Genomic DNA, 20,788 nt, shown 5'->3' with positions numbered 1-20,788 from the left:
ACGTCCGTGTGTGCAGATATATATATACACACACCTATATATGTACCTCCGTGTGAGTGTATTTTCATATACATATATCTATTGCCTTGTGGAGCTCGGCAGGTGAAGGGGGCACTTAACACTTGTTTTGAAAAGGCAGTCTACGGACCTCAGCTCCCAGCTTACACGCAGCCCTGCCACTTACAAAATAATAACAATAATACCATCAATTGAGGTTTGTATTATAGTCTACATCTTCCCCCTCGCCTCCGTCCCCGACAAAAAAACAGTGTGGAAGTTGTCGCCGTTAAAGTGCAGAGGAACTTCGACGGGGCTGTAGAGGAGAGAGTAGCCAGTGCCGTCCCGGGTTCAGTTACATCGGGGGGCTTGCCGGGGGAGAGAGTCACAGAAAGCAGGGCGGAGAGTGGAGGGAAAACTACCCACAAGCCAGACCCTAAATCCTCCAAACCCTCCCACCTTCGTATCCCAGCCTGGACTCTGGCCTTGGGAAAGAGCAGGGAAAATTAAGTCTGAGCAAGTCCCTAGCTCTATCTCCTCCAACCGTTCCAGGTCCACAGAGGTTAAAAAGCAATCAAAGCTCATTTCCCAATTAAATGTGAGTTGTGACCATTTTTAAGCGTCTCTGTAATTTGTCGGCAAGACGAAATGCCTCCTGCTGATTGAACTGTGCTTTAACCTGGTCAGCGTGGGCAGGTTGCTGACGGATGCCCTCTCATCCTCCTGCCCAACCTCCTGCACCACCGCAGGACGCTGCAGGCGGGATTTTCCTCGGGACTCCCGCAAACTTCACCCCATAGGCTTTTTTAAAACCTGCATTTTCAGAGCCTCTTTCCATTCACATGCAGCCAATGCAGACCGCCGAGCCTTTACAGCCAGGCGAAGAGACAAAATACCTCCTCGCCGCACACCACACCATCCTACCACTTTCCTTCACCCAGATCATAGCAATTTGAGTGGGTTTCGGCTTCTCCCCTGATTGTGGTTGTTCCCAGCCAGGCTGGGAAGCATCAGATCGCTGCCCCTGTAATCTGTTGACACTATCACCCAGATAAACAGGCTGCCATCGATCTTGTCAGGTGGTGGTCAAATAGCGAAGGGAGCAGGTGAAGGGGAAGAGGGTGAGGATACTCGCACCTCCCTCTGCCCCGCCGTCCTGCCACCGATTGCCAGTGCTGTAAGTCGCTCTGGGCGCTGGCGTGGAGTGTCTGCCGCGCCCGCGTGGGTCAGCCCTGAGAAACGCGCGTTTCCTGAGCGGGGGATGGGGCGGGGGGGGGTGTCACACACACGGACTGCAGTGAAAATATCCACAGATGTTTCTATAAGGAGAACGGGGAAGGGAAGAAAGTCTCGGGATAATACGAGGGCTAGGCACCTCTTCACACCTCAGCACAGCCCCCACCACCCACCCCCCTCCAGGTAATGGGATGCCGAAATAACAGGACGCCCGTGGGGATGGGGGGGGGGGGGGAGGGGAAGGTCTCCCCGCCAAGTGCCGCTGCCCTGTTCCCTCCCTCCACCCCGAAATCCCCAGGAGGAACGTGGCGACTTGCCTGGAGTGTCCCAGCACGGCCAGGGGGCTGGGGCCGGCGGCGGGGAGCCGGGTCCGGGAGGAGCCGGGCTGCGGCTGCTGGGTCCGTCCACCTTCTCTCAGGCTTTCTGCCTCTGTCTCTGTCTCTGTCTCTCTCTCTCTCTCCCCCTCTCTCTCCGTGCCTTGCTCTGCCTCTTTTCCTCCCTGTCTCTTCACAGTCTGGGGAGTAAAATCTAGATGATATACATACCGAGCTTGCTTTTTTTGTCCGATTTAATCTTATTCGTTTCACCTTTTCACTGACCGAGAGACAGGACCGAGAGTTTATTTGGTAGGAGGGAGAGAGAGGAAAGGAGCCTACTGTTGCATAGTCAATAACATCCTTTTTATCAATGCAATGTACAATAGAGACGGCTTGGCCGAGGGGCTCATTGAAAATCTCTTCATTATTTCGGGACAAAATCAAGCGTTTATGCTGATCTCAGAAATGATGAAGGATTCTCCTTTCCAGCCGGCTCCCAGCCTCAGATTTCAGACCTGACAAGGAGAGGGGGGGAAAAAAAAAATGTGATACATCAAAGTTGAGGGCGCTTTTTTTATTAGTGAAACCAACACCTCTCTACAAAAAAAAAATAATAAAACTTCTGTCATATATTTAATCCCGTCCTCCCCTACAGGTTTTTGCGCCTGGCTTCCAATCTAATTATAAACTTTTATGGGAGCTAAGAAAATGGTAGGGTGTCGAGTTGGGGGGTGGCGACGGCGGTTTGTTGGGTTTTTTTCACACTTTGTTTTCTCTCTATCATACTCAATCTTTCGCCCTAAAGTGAATCTCAGATCTCTGGCAAAAGAGGAAGGCTTCCGGGCAAGACAATCTTGTTCATAAAGAGGGACAGAAATTGGGAAAAAAGAGGGTTGTTCCTTCCAGTGTAGTTTTCTACTAAAAATAAAGAAGTGAAAGGGGGAAAAAAATAAAATAAAAGAAAGAAAAGCAAGCATAGGAGGTGTGCGAGGACGCAGACAGGCACTGCACCCCCGGCGCTCCCCCCCGCCCCCCATCTCCCCCGGGCCGTCGACTCGTGCCCACTAGATGGCAGCCGGCGCCAGCGATTCCCGCTCCGCTCCGCGCCGCCGGCACCGCGCGGGGCCGCTGAGCGCAGCGCAGGGGAGTGGAGCGCGGAGGCACTGCGCCGCAATCCCCCTCCAAATTCCCGGCCTCTCCACACACACCCCCTCCCCGCCACCCGCGAGGACAATTCATTTGGGGAGGAGGTGCCCTGGGGGGAAGGAGGGGGTGGCATTGGGCTCAGAGGTTGTTCTGTCCGCTAATATCTCCCCCACATAAAAAAAAATTAAAAGAAATCAAAGTGAGTGAGGGTGTGATTTCCCACGTGATAATCGGAGAGCGCAGGGTGAATACGTTCTGTGAGGAGTGAAGGCTGACGGAGCAGAGAAAAAAAAAAAAATAGCCCAAAGTGGAATGGGAGCGTGGAGAGATGTCACCGCGTGGACGTGTGTCTGTGCGTGTGCAAGGTGCGCTCACACGCGCGCCGGCTCCTTCGCGTAGCCAGCGTGGTTTTCTCCATCGTTCAAACCCTTGGCCATGGCGATAGGGAAGAGTGAGAGAAATAGCGATTTCAGATGTGGAGGGGGGAGTCGGGGAGAGGGGGGAAAACAACAAAAAAAAACCCCACCAACTTTTCACGGGGAGCCCACACCGTTCGCTTTTCATTCCCCCTGTCCGCCTATCGCAATGCACCCTCGATGTACTGGGGGGGGACGGCGGGGGGGGGAGTGGACCGCAGACGACCCATACTAATCAGGTCTCAAAGTAAATAGCAGCGCAGGGCGATCTCAATGTAAATTGTGCTTGTCAGAAGAATCCCCTCTCCCTCCCTTACTCTCCCCTCCCTCCCTCCCTCCCTCCTTCCCTTCCTCCCTCCCTCATTCCCCCCGTTTCTCCTCCCCTCCCTTCCCCATCCCAGTCAGTAGGTAGCGGAGAATGAAAAAAAAAAAAAAAAAGAAAGAAGAAAAGGGGGGGGAGGGAAAAAAAGAAAGCGCTGGGGGGGTAACCAATGGAGTGCGGGAGGCTTGGCTAACCTTCGCCTCCCATTCCCCCCCCCAGCTCAGGGCTCTGACCAGTCAGTCGCCTTTGATTATCAGTTGCCAGCAGCCCTTCTCTTGGCTCCTTGACACGAGCTCCATATAAGGCAGCGATCTCCATAGAAACCTGTCAGTTTCAATAGTAGTGTCAAAGTTCACTATATACAGACATTCGCGCAGATCCCCCTTTCGGAAACATTGCTCTGCTAGGCTTCCCGTTTAAACGCATTCATTTTTTGGGTCTCTCTCTCTCTCCCCCTCTCTCTCTCTCCCCTTTCTTGCATATTCTATTAGTTGTCTGCTTTTTTTTTTTTTCCCTCCTTCTCCCCCCCTTCATCTCCCTCTTCTCCTTCCTTTTCTTCTTTTTTCCACCCTTCCTCCTTGTGTCTTTCGCTTCATTCCTGCAGGAGAAGAGAAGAAGAGAGAGGTGAAACTAAAAAAAAAAAAAAAAATCTCCGAAAGAAAGGAAAAAAGGGGGGAAAAGCAGAGAGAGAGAGACGAGGGAAAGAAAAAAAAAAAGCCCGGAGAGAGAGAGAGAACGCGTTCACATCTTAATACCGTTATTATTTTGACTATTCTTGCCTATTTTTTTATTTTGGGGGAGGGCTTCGCTTCTGGCTGATGAGTTTTTACCCGAAATACTTTTTCTAGGCAAACAAACAACAAAAAAAAAGAACCGTTTTGGGGGCGATTTCCACCGTTTTTTTTTTTTTAATTTTTTTTTTCCCCTCGCCACCAGCATCGTGCACTCTCACAGGAGGAGAAGAAGAAGGAAGGAGCAAGAAAGAGGAAAAGAAGAGGATTTATTTACCCGACCTACTTTGGATCTCTCTTTTTTCTGCGCGTGTCATTATTATTCCCGTTCTCTATTTTTACACTTCGCCGTGAATTCGTCTCCTCTGCGAATTTAGTCACATCCGATTTTTTTTTTTGAGATTTTTTCCTTTTTTTTTTTTTTAAAAAAAAAAAAAAAAAGAGAGAGAGAGGGAGCGCGAGCGAGCGAGAGAGACAGAGAGCGAGAGAGAGCAGCTCGGGAGAGAAAGAGCAGCGACCGGCAACCTCCTCCTCCTCCGCCGCCGCGGCGACAGGAGATCAAACTGCCTCAGCTCCCCGCCCGCCTCCGCCGCGCTTCCCGGCTCCACCGCCCTGAATGGCTGACTGCGCCCTGCCCTGGACCTGGCCCCCGGACACCTCCATGCCCTGATCGTCGGCGGACGGCTCTTCTCTCCACCTCCCGCCTCCCCGAGAGCCCGCACCGGCACCGGCTCCAGCGGCTGCGGCGGCAGCGGCGACGAAAGCAGCCTCCGCGGGAGCGGCGGCGGCGGCCGGGCCCCGGCGGCGGCGAGCGGCGACCTCCTCCTCCTCTTCCTTCCCCTCCTCCTCCTCCTCCTCCTCCTCCTCCCTCTCCTCCTCCTCCTCCTCCTCCTCGGCGGCGCCGCGGCTTCCTCTATGCCTGCACATCCTCCGCGCTCGTAGCGCCCGGACCGCGTGTGCCTGTGCCCGTGCGTGTGTGCGTGTGCGCGAGTGGGGAGCCGTGTGCCGGGCGTGTGCGCGCGTGTCTGCCTGCGTGTGCGTGTCCGGCGTGTTACTCTCCTGAATGCCTCTCCCGACAGCCTTGTTTGCCGTTTCTGATTTTGCAACTTGAAGTGGCGGCGGGGGGGGGGGGGGGGAAGGAGGGAGAGGAGAAGCAGTTGAGAGCCTGGGAAAGCGGGAGCAGAGGGGGGAAGCGGTCAGGCGCGGGTATTTTAGGGGGGGGGGGAGCGCAGGAAAGGGAAGGGAAGGAAAGGGAAAGGAGGAAGAGGAAAGAGGGGGGGAAGGAAAAAAAAAAAAAGAGAGGGAGCGAGAGAGAGAGGGGGGGGAGAAAATCCTCCGTGGCCCCCTCCCCCTCCCTTTAAAAAAAAAGAATTAGCGAGAGCGCGAGTGAGAGGAGGGGGGCTCGCGGCGAAAAATAAATAAAATAAAGAAAACGGCAGGAGCGGCTCCAGCCGGCAGCAGCGGCGGCAGCAGGGCAGCGGCGGCGGCGGCAGCCGAGGCGGAGGCAGGCGGCAGGCAGGGTCCCCTCGCTCCCCGGTCGCCCCCGGCGCCCGGCCGGCCGCCCCCCCCCCCGCCCCCCGCCTCTCTCCCCGGCTGCCCGCAGCGAGACGCGCCGCTCCCCAGCACTTTTTTGGGCCCGAGATATGGCAATGGTAGTTAGCAGCTGGCGAGATCCGCAGGAAGACGTGGCCGGGGGCACCCCGAGCGGCCCCAATCCCGCCGCGGCGCAGCCGGCCCGGGAGCAGCCGCCCCAGCAGCAGGGGGGCTCAGCCGCCCCGCACACCCCGCAGACCCCCAGCCAGCCGGGACCCCCCTCCACGCCGGGCACGGCCGGGGAGAAGGGAGCTGGCCAACAAGGCTCGGGGCAGAGCCAGCAGCACATCGAATGTGTGGTGTGCGGGGACAAGTCCAGCGGCAAGCACTACGGCCAGTTCACCTGCGAGGGCTGCAAAAGTTTCTTCAAGAGGAGCGTCCGCAGGAACTTAACTTACACATGCCGCGCCAACAGGAACTGTCCCATCGACCAGCACCACCGCAACCAGTGCCAGTACTGCCGCCTCAAGAAGTGCCTCAAAGTGGGCATGAGGCGGGAAGGTGAATATTTCTTCCCTACTACGCTATCTCGCTCCCTCTTCCCCGCGGCTCCGCAGGCGTTGCGTATGCAAGGGGCTTTCCGACTGTCTGTCTCTGCCTGTCTGTACGCGCACACACGCGCGCCGCTACGCGTGTACATATATATACACACGCGCACACGCGCGGCGTGCAGATATATATATAGAGAGACATATATATATACACCCATATATATTTACGGCCCTCTGCGGCGATCTGGGTCTCTCTTTCCATGCACATGTCAATCTCCCCCTCTGCCTGCACTCCATCTGGCAGCTTTGCGCCAGGTTTTGTTGTTATTGTCGATGGTGGTTGGTGGTGTTTTCTTTTGCTTTTCGGTGTGTGCCTCCTGCCCTCCTCGCGCTCCTCCCCACCCCCTTCCCTGCCACTGCCGCGCTCGCCCCTTCCCCACTCATTGTGTCCGGGATTTATCATTATTATTATTGTTGTTGTTATTACCATGACCATCGCTCGCTAAATATTTATCATTTAGCCGCGATCTCCTCGTGTACGTGTGTTTGGATGTGGTTTTGTCTATTGTTGGCATGAGACCGGGGAGAGGGGGGGTGGGGGGAGATACATCTCTCCCGTACGAGATTTGCTTCCATTCAGCTTCCTTCTCCCCCTCCTTACAGCTCTCCCCCCGCTTCCGCCCCATCATTTCTTTTTAAACCCCTAACACTTCTCGGCAGATCCATTTTCCATCCTCTTCTTTTTTCTTTTTTTTTTTTCTTTCTTTTCTCCCCAAAGAAAAATGAAATACTTAGAGGTAGGGAAGAAAAGAAGAAAGAGGTTGAAAAAGAGGAAAGGGGGGGGAGGAAGGGGAGGGGGGAAATTTGCTACTGTATCTCCGTTTCCCCTTGATTCCCACTGCCCCGGAGTGTGTTTCTGTGCGAGATTTGGCCTTGTTTTCCCTCCATGCCTTCAAAGCAAAGTTTGTGACTGAACCGGGTTTCTGTACTTCTGTCATTTCTTCTCTTCCTCTCTCTCTCGTGTTTTTTTTTTTTTTTTTAAGCATGCTGCTCATTTTATTTCTTCATCAAACTCCACCCTCTCCTTAAAGCCTGCATACAAATCGCGATTTATAACCTATTTACCGGTCCTTCTCATTTTAGCAGAACCCGCAGCCTGCATCTGGCAGCGGACTCCTCATCATTTCCAACCGCTCTCCTATTTATTTAATTTCCTCCTTCCCCCTCCCCCCCCGTTTTTTTTCTCTTCTTCTTTCCAAAAGTCGCTGTGGTTTTCCTCGCATTCGGGCTCATTCTCGCGTAGGAAGATTTCCTGCCCTCCTTTCTCTTCCAGACTTATTTTCTCGGTGTATAGTTAAAGTTTACCCCGTGACTGTCGTTAAAGATGTCTTAGAGTCACATCAGCCAAACAGTAAATTTTGCGGAGCGGGGATTACTACTGCCGTAATTGGTTTTAAAATTATATTTTATATGCCACAAGAAAAGGAATGAAGCTGCTGCAGATCTGAAAGAGCTCGCAAATATGACGACTTCATTGGTAGCTTTCAGGGGCTATTGATAGGCGTCTGAGAGAGAAGGGAGTGGAGGGGGGCAAAAAGAAAAGAGAAGGAGGAGGGAAAAAAAAGAAAATAAAAAAGACCCCAGTTAGAATTGTGCTGATGGTTAATTGAAAAATAACTGCCAAGTTTACAAGCAGATTGAAGAGGAAGAGGTGGGCTGGAGGGCAGCAGGAGAGGTGTCCGGCCAGGGAGGTCTGGTTGTGGAAAAAAAGGGAAAGTTGAGGGAAATGTGTTTCACGCCGGAAAGATGAGTGACTAGCGTGTGCATGTGCGTGTGCGGGTGTGCGTGTGCGTGGGGAGGACGCCTGAGCGGCCGTGTCTTCCCCTGAAGTTACCTTTGTTTACATGGCGTGCGGCTGCAGGCGCTGAGGGAGCGAAACACGCACACGCACACACACACGCTGTAAAAAAAAAAAAAAACAACCACCCAACTTTGGTCAGCTTTCGGGACTCGAGGCATGCTCACGCTCTGTGTGGAGATGGTTAATGAATCCAGTGTTTTTGCAGTTGCAAGCTTGTGCATTCCCTGTGCAACGCTGACTGCAGGCTTTTGCAGTGGCAGCAGCGCACCAAAGATATTAATTACACCGTCCCCTTTTTTTTCCTCCACGAATGTTTGGCTATTGTAAGTTCGGACCTTTTTGTTTTACTTCTCTTCCCCCACCCTTTCCCCCCCCAATCCCGATAATATTTAATCTTTCTCTTCCTTTTAGCAGGGAGAACTTGCTGGGCGGGGGAGGGGGATTCTCTATGGAAAGCTGTTTCTGTGTAATAAAGTTAGCAGTGGGGAGCTGGGGGGCTGCGACCCGCTCCAGCTGGAAGGGTGACGACGCGGCATTTTTGAAGAATACGGACACATTTGTTTTTATGAATTATTTTATTTTATTTTTATTTAAAGAAAAAAAAGGCACAGCAGTTCACTTGTAAATGTCGATGCTACCAGGGCAAACGGCTGGGATCCACAGCACAGCCTGGCTGTATTTTTAACAGCTGACTGTGATTTTTAACCCCACTTTCTCACCACCGGGATGGTTTCTTAGATTTTCTTTTTCTTTCTTTCTTTTTTTTTTTTCTTTTGCGTGGGGGTTGCCTTTTCTTGCGAGTGGGATGGGGGACTGGGAGGTTATGGATTTGTCTTGTTTGCCTTGGGGTTTTTTCCCCTTCTTTTTGTTTAATCTGTGTTTATTTTGTGAAGCCTGTCTGCTTTGGGGGCTGGCGGGGGAGGGCGGGGGGGGGGGGGGAACTGGGAGTGCTTGGCTACCGCTGGGCTGGGGCTGCCTGAGTAGGGGTCGGGGCCGATGCCTTGGCGGGGGGGGGGGGATGCAGGTCGGCTGCAGCTGCCCGGCCCCGCATGCCTCTGTCTGTCCGTGCCTGTGTGTCTGCCGGGGGCGAGGGGGGGCGGGGGGGGGGGAACCGGAGCCCGGCATTGTCTCCGGCTGTCTGGCAGCGCCGCCGGGGCGATGCCTGCGAGCCTCCTGGATGCACATTTCCTCTTCTTCTCTCCTTCTTTTTTTGTCAGCGGTTCAGCGAGGAAGGATGCCGCCCACCCAGCCCAATCCCGGCCAGTACGCCCTGACCAACGGCGATCCCCTGAACGGGCACTGCTATCTCTCGGGATACATCTCTCTGCTGCTGCGGGCCGAGCCCTACCCCACCTCCCGCTACGGCAGTCAGTGCATGCAGCCCAACAACATCATGGGCATAGAGAACATCTGCGAGCTGGCCGCCCGCCTGCTCTTCAGCGCCGTCGAGTGGGCCCGCAACATTCCCTTCTTCCCCGACCTGCAGATCACCGACCAGGTGGCCTTACTGCGGCTCACCTGGAGCGAGCTTTTCGTCCTCAACGCTGCCCAGTGCTCCATGCCCCTCCATGTGGCCCCGCTCCTGGCCGCTGCTGGCCTCCACGCCTCCCCCATGTCGGCCGACCGTGTCGTCGCCTTCATGGACCACATTCGCATCTTCCAGGAGCAGGTGGAGAAGCTGAAGGCGCTTCACGTCGATTCGGCCGAGTACAGCTGCCTGAAAGCCATCGTTCTCTTCACTTCAGGTGAGGGGGGGGGGGGTGTTAGAAAGGAGGAGGGAGGAAGGGGGAGGAAATTGGGAGGAAGGGTCATGGATGTTTTTGGGTTTTTTTCAAGAAAAGAGGAGGAAGACTGAGGTAGCGCAAAGCCCAGGGTTCAACTTCTCTCTCAGCCCCACAGATCATGGCGTTATACATCTACCCTACCCCCCCACTCCCCCCCCCAAAAAAGGCTAAAAAAAATCTATGAAAAAATATCAAATTAGGTGGAGGCGGTGGAAACATGCATGTTAACAATTTTTCCCTGTGATCGATGGTTCGAATTAACTAGCGGGAAAGTGCATTAGTGTCGCCTTTGAAGTGCTCTGGTCGTAGCCTGTAAGAATATAATACGTCTTCTATTATTGTAACCTGCGAGGGAGAAATTTATAAACATCAAAGGCCAACGATGTGGAGGAAATACAGGAAATGGAAACAAGGCGAGATAAGAGGCCTGGCAGTGTCATTTAAAAATTATTATTCTAATTATCGCCACGATGAGGCTAGTTGCCACTTTTTCTGCTTGTTTGGTGGTTTGGGGTTTTTTTTGGTGGGGGTTTTTGTTGTTGTTGTTGTTGTTTGATTTGGGGTTTTTCCCCCCATCATCTCCCTTTCCCTTCGCTCCTCTCCTGTCCTGGTTTCCAAACCGGTCCTCCTGGTTAAGCGATAACTAAACAGCTCCGATAAATCTTGCTTAAAAACTAGGCCGGAGCAAAATTAAAAGCATTCCTGAACAAAGATGGCAAATCGTTCAAAGGCCTTGTTTAACAGTAAGCAGTTTATAATCCATCAATATTTGTTGCTTTCCATGCATGAAAAATAGTATTTACATTGTCTTAAAACGACTCCTAAATTTGCACAATATTGTAATGTAGCAAATGTGGTATTAATATCGATTTGAGCGTCAGATAATTTATTTAGACAGGAGTATCTAATTTGTATGCAGGGTGGTCGGAGACGTGTACTGTGACTGCCCCCTTTTACTTCCAGTGCAAATGCAGTCTTGCAGCCTTGGAGGGAATATTTCTTTGAAAAGGATAACATGCAGATCTTAAAACAAATGGAAGATTTACTGAATAGCCAGCTCGACGGTTTAATGTATTTTATTTTAATAAGTCTTCTGGATGGAAACATGTTTTTCAAAAGTGACAAAGAGACCTGCCAGCTGATTTAACTCTGCAGACTCCTAGGCTTTCCCCTCCTCATCCATCTCAGAGTGCTCATCACCATCTCCCCATCAGAGACAACACTTCTTCTTTTGGTGGTTTGGGGATTTTTTGGGGGGTTTGTTGTATTGTTTTTCCCCCCCAGTTCTAACTTGGAGATATTCTTTCTAAGTAGGAGGTGGAGGGGACACTGGCCTGTGCCTCAGCCCTTCTGCCTGCCAAAGGAGATTGCCCCAGATGGGGACATCTTGTGGGGTGTATTTTATTTTTTATCTTTCTTCTCTCTCTCCTCTCCTCCCCCTACCCCCCTCCCCCTCCGATTTCCCTTCCCCAGACGACCTTGACTAGAAACGTGGTTTCAGGGGAGCCTTTCATTTACATCTGTTAGAAACAACCCCCATAACTAAATGTCTGTGAAGGGAAAAGCCCCTTTCCACCGGGATCAGAGTATAAATGTGGTTCAGAAAGGAAATAACAATATTATTTTGGAGCAGGATGGCCCGGGGAATCCCAGAAAATGGAAATACAGCTGTCAGGAGTAATCTACCCCTTACCTCCATCGGCACATTTGCACTTTTCCCTAAACTTGTTTTGATGGCTTAGCCGGGGGGAAATTCATGGAAAGACTTTCTCAAAGTCGTCCAACTTTTAAACAAACTTTGACTGACGGAGAAGACGTTTTTAGTCATCTTGTCCCAAACCTTGTGCTGAGCACTGAGCATTTAAAGCTGGCATAGATTTCCCCTGTTGTGGTTTCTACATTCGGGCTCCGGATAGCAGGCATTTAATCCGTAAAATTCTGGACACTGTCCAACAGCTGGGTCATGACCCAAAACCTGCTTGTTTCTTGCCTTCTTTTTTTTTTTTTCCTCTTTTTTTTTTTTTGCTTCCTCTTTTTTGCCTCTCCACCTTTCCAAAACTTTAGAGTTATTGATTTCTGCATCTACATTTACCTCATCATAAATAAAGGTTTCCAGGAATGGACAGAGTCAGATTACATAAATCCAATAAATCTATTCACAGTGCAATAAGAACTTTGATTTCTAGTTATATGCCAGGTGATTACATCTATATTTTCTCAACACTAAACTCTTCCAAACACGTAACATGAAATACATTCCCGCCACTACAAAGGGGAAGGCTGGAGTGTGCTGAACAGTAATAGTTATTTATTTACATAATTTCTTTTCCATAGACTGCAAGAAGAAATATAGAGCTTTCCCTTATTGACAGGCTGCCATATAAAAAAAGTGAGACACGCACAGGATTTTTACATTAGCCCGCATTCTGAGATGGAATAATAATTCACCTCCAGCAAATGCGGATTGCATCATTTATACCAGGGACCTCACCTCTCCAGACTCCATCACCTAACTGAGCTGTGTAGCCCTTAATTATTATTGTTGTTATTAATTTTAATCCCATTCTGAGGGGAGAGAGTTAAGCCTTTCCGCCACCACCTATAAGGATGTGGAGCAAAAATCCCGAGTAAAGGCATATGCCAGACCACTTAAAATCGTTAAAGCTCTGTAGATATTATCAACATAAGAAAATTCTGAGTGTTTGGAGGTCTAAAGTGAAGCCTTCTTCTAAAACATTATCTTCTCAACCTCCTCCCCCTGCTCTCCCCAGGCTGTTGCCCTTCTAGCCACCAACTTCCCCCCTCCACATTGTCCAGTAACCTGCAGCTATAGGTGCACTTACCATCAATGTCTGATAAATATTTTACTAACCTTAAGGGTGTGACATATGGGACATCAAGGAAAGAAAAAAAAAAAAGAGCTCTGGTAAGATGTCAGTAAGACCCTTTCATATTGCATTGTTTGGAAGTTGAATGGGATCTTAATGCATAATGGGCAGATAATGCATGTAAAATAGCAAGATATATGTAAATACGGAGTGTGATTTGTGGCAATCAACATAGGAACATGCTGGTGTTTTTTAATATATGTTGCAAGCGAGAATGGGCCTAAGCTTTTGATAGGTATATAGGTTGCAACCTGGTGCTTTAGATGTAGCAAACTATTGTTGCATTGAAGGTACAGCATGGAGTTAGCAGAGCAGCCCCATTCAGATAATGGTCTGAGAGATGCCGAGTCCGCAGCTCAGGTCAGAGGTTCTTCTCTTCAGAAAATCCTGAATTATGGCTTGTTTTATTTGTATTTTTGCTCGAGGTCATAGCATAGATGATGGTGTTCCAAAGTGTTTGTAAAGACAATTCTTGATAAGGGAAGACTAAAACTTCAAAAACACAGTTGCAACAGATATTTCTTTTCCCTTTCTTTCTTTATTTCTCTCTCTCTTTCTCTCTTTCTTTCTCTTTTCTTTTCTTTTCTTTTCTTTTCTTTTCTTTTCTTTTCTTTTCTTTTCTTTTCTTTTCTTTTCTTTTCTTTTCTTTTCTTTTCTTTTCTTTTTTTTTTCCTTTTCTTTTCCTTTTCTTTTCTTTTTTTTTTGAAGGCAGGAGGAGGCTTTGGATAATTTGCTGTGTCTTTCCAGGGTCATAATTCTACATTCACAATTTTGTCGTGTCCTTTTGGGGGCCATTAACACATGCATTAATTCATATACGGGTCTCTATATTAGCAAAGTCTGTCTTTGATCTGTGTTAAACCGCACTGCCAGCTGACTGCCTCCCTCTGATCCTGATGTGTTATGTTTCTTTTTTCTTTTTTTTTTTTAATATTTATTATTAATCTCGGAAACAATGTGGATGGTTTCAACCATCCGGGCATACCCACCACTTTTCAATGGCTGTACTTTCCTCTGCAAGTGCTTCCACAAGAAGCCAATGCAAAATTATGCCCTCTTTTAGGTGACGTGCTCACAGAGATAGATGTATCTTTACCTCCCTCCATCGCACAGATGCATCTGTAACCCCCAGCATGTCTCTACTCACACGCGTATGGGCAGAATAACGCGTATAGCTACAAATGCATGGATGTGAAGGCTTTCTTCTCTCAGATTAGTATGCGTTTGCCCAGTTCCTATCACTCTGAGAAGTGCCAGGGTTACGTTTCTAGCCGTTTACGTGCCAAACGGACAAGAGTCTCACAGGCCACGTTCAGGCAAGGCTAACCCGCTGCAGCTTTGTGTCTGAGAGCCGTAGACGCCGGCTCAGCGTAAAGCGTTGCGAACCCAGCCCTTTTCCGCCGGATTTGTCGCCCCAGCCTGCAAAGCCGTAGTCCGTTGCCCATTGCCGGCGACGGGGCAGAGGCAGAAGAGGGGCGGGGACACCCCTTTTCTCTCCAGCACTCCCCCGGCCGGCTCCCTGCCCACCGCCGAGGGTCCCAGGCGCTGCCTCCCTCCCTCGGATGCGCAGCCATGTCAACAAACTCCCTCTGTCTCCCTCTGTCTGTGCGCGCCTCTGGTTTTTTATCTACATATGTATAGCTTTTATTATCAGTATTATTATTATTATCTTCCCAAATACCTCTCCTTCTCGCTTCTCCCCGGTGTCATTTAACGGGGTCTAACTCCCGCTTTCCAGCATCCCGGCTCCCTGGAGCCGGCACCGCTCTCGCCGGCGCCGAGCGTTCGCAGGGGAGGGAGCACGTGTGCTGGGGGCACGGGGCCGGGAGGGAATGTGCGTATATGTGGACATCCCGTGGAAATACCCACAGGGGTGGCTAGGAGTGGACAGGCCTTCTTATTTACTCGTCGACGGTGAGGGATGGAGCGGGATGGAATGGGGTGAGATGGCTGGGTGCGCCCTTGGGGTTCCCCCCCATCCCAGCAGCACTTCTCGCTGCGCTTCCCCGCCACTAACCTTTTCCTCCCCCTTTCCTCTCCTTCCTCCCCCCCGTCTCCGTCGCCGTTCCGCGGCTGCCTCCGCGGGCGCGGTGCGGCGGGCAGACGCCTGCGGCCTGTCGGATGCTGCGCACATCGAGAGCCTGCAAGAGAAGTCCCAGTGCGCGTTGGAGGAGTATGTGCGGAGCCAGTACCCCAACCAACCCAGCCGCTTCGGGAAGCTGCTGCTGCGGCTGCCCTCCTTGCGCACCGTCTCCTCCTCCGTCATCGAGCAGCTCTTCTTCGTCCGCTTGGTAGGTAAAACCCCCATCGAGACCCTCATCAGGGACATGCTACTGTCGGGGAGCAGCTTCAACTGGCCTTACATGTCCATCCAGTGCTCCTAGAGCCCGGCCCGCACCCCCGGCGGAGAGGCGGCGGCGGACCGGCGGCAGCGGGAGCGGGAGCACTCGCACCGAGGGGGCAGTCGGGGTGCGGGGGGGGGGGGCCCGGGAGGCGGACACAGAACAAAAGAAGGGGCCGAGTAGGAGCAGAGGTGTGGCTGTGGTTAGGAGAAGGACGGACCTCGCGTCCGTGCAGGAGGAGAAGGAGGAAGAGGTGGTGGTGGCTTGTCGCTTGTTTTGGTTTTTTTTTTTCTTTTGGCCGTTTTTGGTTTGTTTTTTTTTTCTTCGGAGAGGAGGAAAAAAGAATTAAATAATAATAATAATAAAACAGACAAAAAAAGAAAAAAAAATAAAAAATATATTAAAAACCACAAAAAAATGAGTATTGAGGGGATATTAATCAAACCTGAAGGGGATACTGGATCTTCCAGGATTTATTGTGGACTGTTGTTGATATATGCTGTACAGTAACCAACAAAACAAAATGCGTTGAAACTGAACTGAACTTTGTGTAGAATGAAAAGCCGACAGAAGCAAGCAAACAACAAAACAACAAAAAAAAATCCACACGCAAACACTTACCACGAGCATTGTTACTCATTTTGTAAAATACTAGTCTTTATTTTCATTTTTTGTAAAACTTAAAACATTGTATGCGCATAAAGACAAAAAAAGGAAACAAGAATTAGGGGAAAATAACATTTTCCAAATAATTATAAAAAAAAAAATTGTCCTGTGTCTATGTATCTATATCTGTTTTGTATTTTTTTCTGGTTCCAAACCAGGTTTCCTGTGATTCTATACTAATAATTTTTGATATAACCCTTTGCTTCTTATAATGAGTGCGATATATGTTGTCGAAGCTGTTCTTCAAGAATTAAAATTGAAGTGAGAATTTAAACAAAAATAAAAGAATTTAGCAAAAAAATTCAACTTATCACCCCACAACCCATGAGTCTTGTTGCTTGAAAGGTGCCAAGAGTTCACACACAAAAAAAAAACCCCAAAACAACAAAACCCATCCAAACAACAACAACAAATCTCCCTGGATTTTTTAACTCCTATGCTGATGTTATAAGGGAGAACTTAAAAAAATACTGTGAGGGGTAACCATGTTGTGTAAACCCATGAGATGTTCCAAAACGAACTTGATGGTGAAAGTCTAGGGCTGGGCTGTTGAGGTCTAAGGAGAAGGAACAGGGAGCTGCAATGCCATAGATGACCTCACCACCCTGGAATAGCATGCCAGAGTCCACAGAGGCTGACAGGTCCATCATGCTGGCCTATTTTTTTGAAACACCTCAGCTGGAGTTTCTGCTGAGTTCACACCTGGCTGCTTGCTCTTAGGTACCATGGGCATGCATTGAAGCCACTGTATGCCACTGTCACTTCACCTACAGATAGAAGCATACCCACAGCCATGACTCCTGCTTCTTAGAGGCATGGTGGCTTTTTGAGGGCCTGGGTTGGTTTGGGGTGGGGTTTTTTTTTTTGCTTCTTCCCTCTCCTTTTCCACACCAAGGGCTTACAGACCCTGGCATGTACTCCAGTGTGCATGAATTGGGCTTGCCATTAGCCGAAACACCTTTCCCTGTTTCTTCTGATTCGAGTTGCTGTGCGTGGAGGATATTCCCAGCCCATTAATATAGAAATCCAACTGGATGCTTGCTCATTGGGTGGCAAGCCAGTGCATTTTGTATGTGTTCATGGGCTATGGCCATGCACGAAACGGGGGCCAAGGCCTCCCACGCTATGGCTGCCCACCACAGGGGCCTGCACTCAGTGCTCAGAGCCCCACTCCATTTTAGTTCCTCCTTTTCTGCAAAGAAAATTAGAAATCATTACTGTAACGGAGCTCCTTTGAAGGTAAAGGCTTCACAATGCTTCTAGCTGGTGGTGCAGATCTCTGTAACAGCTTTCAGTGCATTAATGTTTTATAGGATCTGAGACGGAGCTGTAAGAACACATACTACCAAGGGAGCTCTTTCTTAACGTATTAATAAAGCTGGATCTTTAAAAATAACATTCCCCTCTTCATGCAGACACCTCCCGTGCCCTCCAAACAAACCCAGATGAGGCAGGCTTTTCAGTTTGTGGAGTCATGGGCAATGTTTTCTTTTTAATTTGCTGTCCTCTGTACTCTCCTTCTCTCTCTCTCTCTCTCCTTTTTTTTTCTTTTTTCTTTTTTTTTTTTTTTTTTTTTGCATTAACAAGATCCTTCAATCCAACCCGCTTGGGGTTTTTAATATTCTAGGCGCAGCAGATCCGAGGCAAGAACAGCTCTATACAGTAGGCACTTATAGCTGGATAATCAACATTGCGGGCAGATCCTCTATGGGAGTAGAGCTCATTTCAAGATGGAGAAGTGGCCTATAGTCATAGGTGCTGGGGTGGGGGGTGGGAGGGGACAGATATTATTTTGGACCTGGGCACATGAGGACAAGAATAAGGCAGACAGACAGACACTCACTCTCTTGGATGCTGTGTAGGTGACAACTTTATTCCCAGACCTGGTCACCTTCCCTGTGCAGAATGAGTCCACTAGTCTTTCTGGTCTGCCCATGGGGGAGGATGCTCAACCATGACAGGTGCTGAAGAAGCTCTTCAGCATTGCTTTCTAGTGGGATGGGTGACTGGAAACCCAGTTGGATTAGTGGTTCAAACCATGAAAAAAAACCATAAATACCACATACACACAGAAGGGGAAGAAAAAAAGGGGGCAAAAAAAATTTCACAAAATAAAAAAGAATTTAAAAGTCAACAAAAAAGGGGGAAAAAAACCCCACAAACAAACGGGGATATTGGGAAAGACAGCACTCAGTTTCTTCCAATGAGATGTAAATATATTCATTACAGTGTTATCCCACTGATGAAAACAGAGAAACTTTTTCATAGGTCAAAAACTTATTTTTCAATTAATTTTCATATTTATGAATAATAATAATCCACCAATTGCCAAGAAACTTGCAGGTGTAGAAGAGGTGTAAGAGATGCACTTATTTCCATGTATGTGCCTAGAAAGAAGTGTTTCAATCCCTTATTAAACTTTGCTTGTAAGACGGTATCGCGTTCTGAAGTGTTAACTACCCAGTCTGTGCTGTGTCGGTGGATACTTTCCTTCTTAGACTCTCAGACACTCATAAGGCAGTTAAGAATATTGTATGATCGCATCACTGAGTGCTATTTAATAATAATAATAATAATAATAATAATAATAATAATAATAATAATAATAATAATAATAGAATGTGGAAAGGGGCTGGAGTCCCTCTTCAAGTTTCTGCTGACTTGTTCATAACCTGCAATATACTGCTTTAAAACCAAATTCAGCTACATTTCTCCTGCCTTGTTGCCGCCGAGGACCCAGGCGCTGCCTCTGGGGATCTTATGGCCCCCAGGCTCCTCAGGAGGTTCTCGGCAGGGCATCCCCCTCCATCCTTCCATCCTTCCATGCCTCCCAGGGCTCCGTGACCCCTCCATGCTCACCGCTAAGGGAAGGTTGGGGAGGGGGAGAGAAAGTGAAGGGTGGGTGGGATTTGGGGAGGGAGAGAGAGACCCTCCCACCCCAGTCCCAAGCAGCAGACCTGCTGACGTCCCGGCAGATACAAAGGCACCCCCTCAACCCCCAACCTCTTAGCTCCTTGCTAACTAGCTTGCCTCCTCCCACTGCCCAATTAGGCCTTTTCTATATACTCAATCGAATAAATATTTGGAAATGCTGCTAAGTGGTAGGCTGAACCCCAGCTGAGACGGTGTGGTGGGGGGTGTGCCGGCTGAGGCAGAGCCGGGCAGGGGTCGTGTGTCTGTGTGTGTCCCCCCACCTCTCTGCATGTCTTGCCCGGCGAAGGGAAGGTTTTTCAACATCCCACTCCCTCCCCACCGGGGGTTCTCCTTTTGGACTTTCCGAACTCCACACCCCCACCCGCTTCACCTCCAGGGGAAAGGGTAATGAGCCCACACCGAGCATTGGGACTGGGGGGAAAGAGTCACCCTGACTTTCTCCAGACTCCTCGAGATTAGGTGGAAGTGGGATGCGTGGGGATGGGACTCCATAGAGCGGCCTCTCTCACCGTAGTGGGTCCAGGGGCCAAGGCCTCTTACCTGCTGGGTGAGTGGAAGGTCTCCCGTGGAAAACTTCGATTGGGATTCACGGCAAACAGAGACAGGAGTAACATCAGAACAAAAAGTGAATTCCTCGTTGCTTCACTCCCAGGAAATTGTTTAGCTCCCCAGACAGAGAGAGAAGTGTATTTTATCCGATGTAATAAGTTGAATAGACCCTCTAGGATTTTTTTTAAAATCTGTTTTATTTTTTTAATTGACTGTGGGTTATGGCAACCCGACACCCCCTTCCCAACAGACAGAAGACGTGACCCGCTGCCGACGGACGCACAGGCAAGGCTGACAGCCCCGGCTGGGCTGGACCGACTCTCCAACAGAGGGACAGAGAGAAGGAGGGTAGCAGAGGGGTCAAGGCTTGACACAGGCCGCTGCCTCCCGCCCCCACCCCCCTAGCCCCGTGGCCAGGCAGTCAGCCATTCACTGGCTATTCCTGCAAAGGCATGTACACGTCTATGGCAGACACTGCCGGCATCCTTCTGCCGGTTTCGTGGGGACATTTTCACTACATAAGGGGTTATTTTTTAAGTCTTGAAATACTGAGTTTGGCGCTGAGGGGTTTTTCTACTTTTGGTTTTGGTTTTTTTTTTTTTTTTAATCCATATATTTATCCCCTTCTCTTATAGGGAGAGGCAGGAATCAGTCCAGTCGCACTTCGTCACTTTTCTTCCTGTTTCTTTACACCTTGGGGCTAATTCCAGGAACAACCTGACTTCCACGAAATTTGTCTTTATATTTGTCTTTAACTTCTCCTTTTCTATTTTTTTTTTCACAGTCGCTTTGACGTGAGATGGTATTTATTTGTTTTAGCCACCCTCCACTTTTTAATCCCCAGTGGGTCAGAGAAGCTGAGGATGAATGTCCTGCAGTGATTCCCGATCGGAGTAAGGATGTCGAATAAATACCTTTTTTCAAAAGCTACAGCTCTCTGTTTCCATGGGTAGACCCTAGCTGGACCGGGCACCTTGCGAACTTGACGGCTTTCTCGGTGATGGGGGGGATCCGATCCTGCCCAGGAGGTTTCCGAGGAGATTTTTTTTTTTTTTTTTTTAATGATAAGGAGAGCAGGGAGGAGATAAAGAAAGAGAGGGGTTTGGTTTGGGTTTTGTGGTCTGCTTTATTTTGTTTTGTTAAAAAAAACCAAACAAACAAAACAAAACAGGGGGAAAAAAAAAAAAAAAGAGAGAAGGGAAAAAATCAGAGGCGTCAGAGAGGTGGTGAGAGGGAGATCCGAGAACACAAGTGGAAACTCATAAAACTCTTGTTAAAGTGCTTGCTCAGGATCTATGGCGTCACCAGGTCTTTTACTTCGGAAGCCAAAGAGTTTTATTTCTAAATGAGTTAAAGAGCCATTTACCTCTGTCGTGTTCTATTCATCAAGCCACAAGTCGAGAGTCCCTAACATGAAACTATTTGTTTGCTTACACAACCAGCTGGGTGCAATTTCACGTCTGAGATATCTATCTGAAAGCGCCTCTCATTTATTATCCTTACTTGTCAGCGAAT

General features: G+C 49.4%; 1 protein-coding gene across 1 annotated transcript; it reads left to right on the top strand.

Moving 5' to 3' along the window:
- Positions 1-5,771: 5,771 nt before the first annotated feature.
- Positions 5,772-15,849, top strand: NR2F1 (nuclear receptor subfamily 2 group F member 1). Its single transcript, XM_062017654.1, has 3 exons — positions 5,772-6,259; positions 9,328-9,855; positions 14,886-15,849. Exons 1-3 carry the CDS (start codon positions 5,809-5,811, stop codon positions 15,164-15,166), a joined length of 1,260 nt encoding a protein of 419 aa, XP_061873638.1. The 5' UTR covers positions 5,772-5,808; the 3' UTR covers positions 15,167-15,849.
- Positions 15,850-20,788: the final 4,939 nt, after the last annotated feature.

Source organism: Colius striatus, chromosome Z, assembly GCF_028858725.1.
Source record: "Colius striatus isolate bColStr4 chromosome Z, bColStr4.1.hap1, whole genome shotgun sequence".
NCBI lineage: Eukaryota > Metazoa > Chordata > Aves > Coliiformes > Coliidae > Colius > Colius striatus.
Note: the sequence above shows the minus strand (reverse complement) of the source record. Positions and strands in the feature narration are given on the sequence as shown.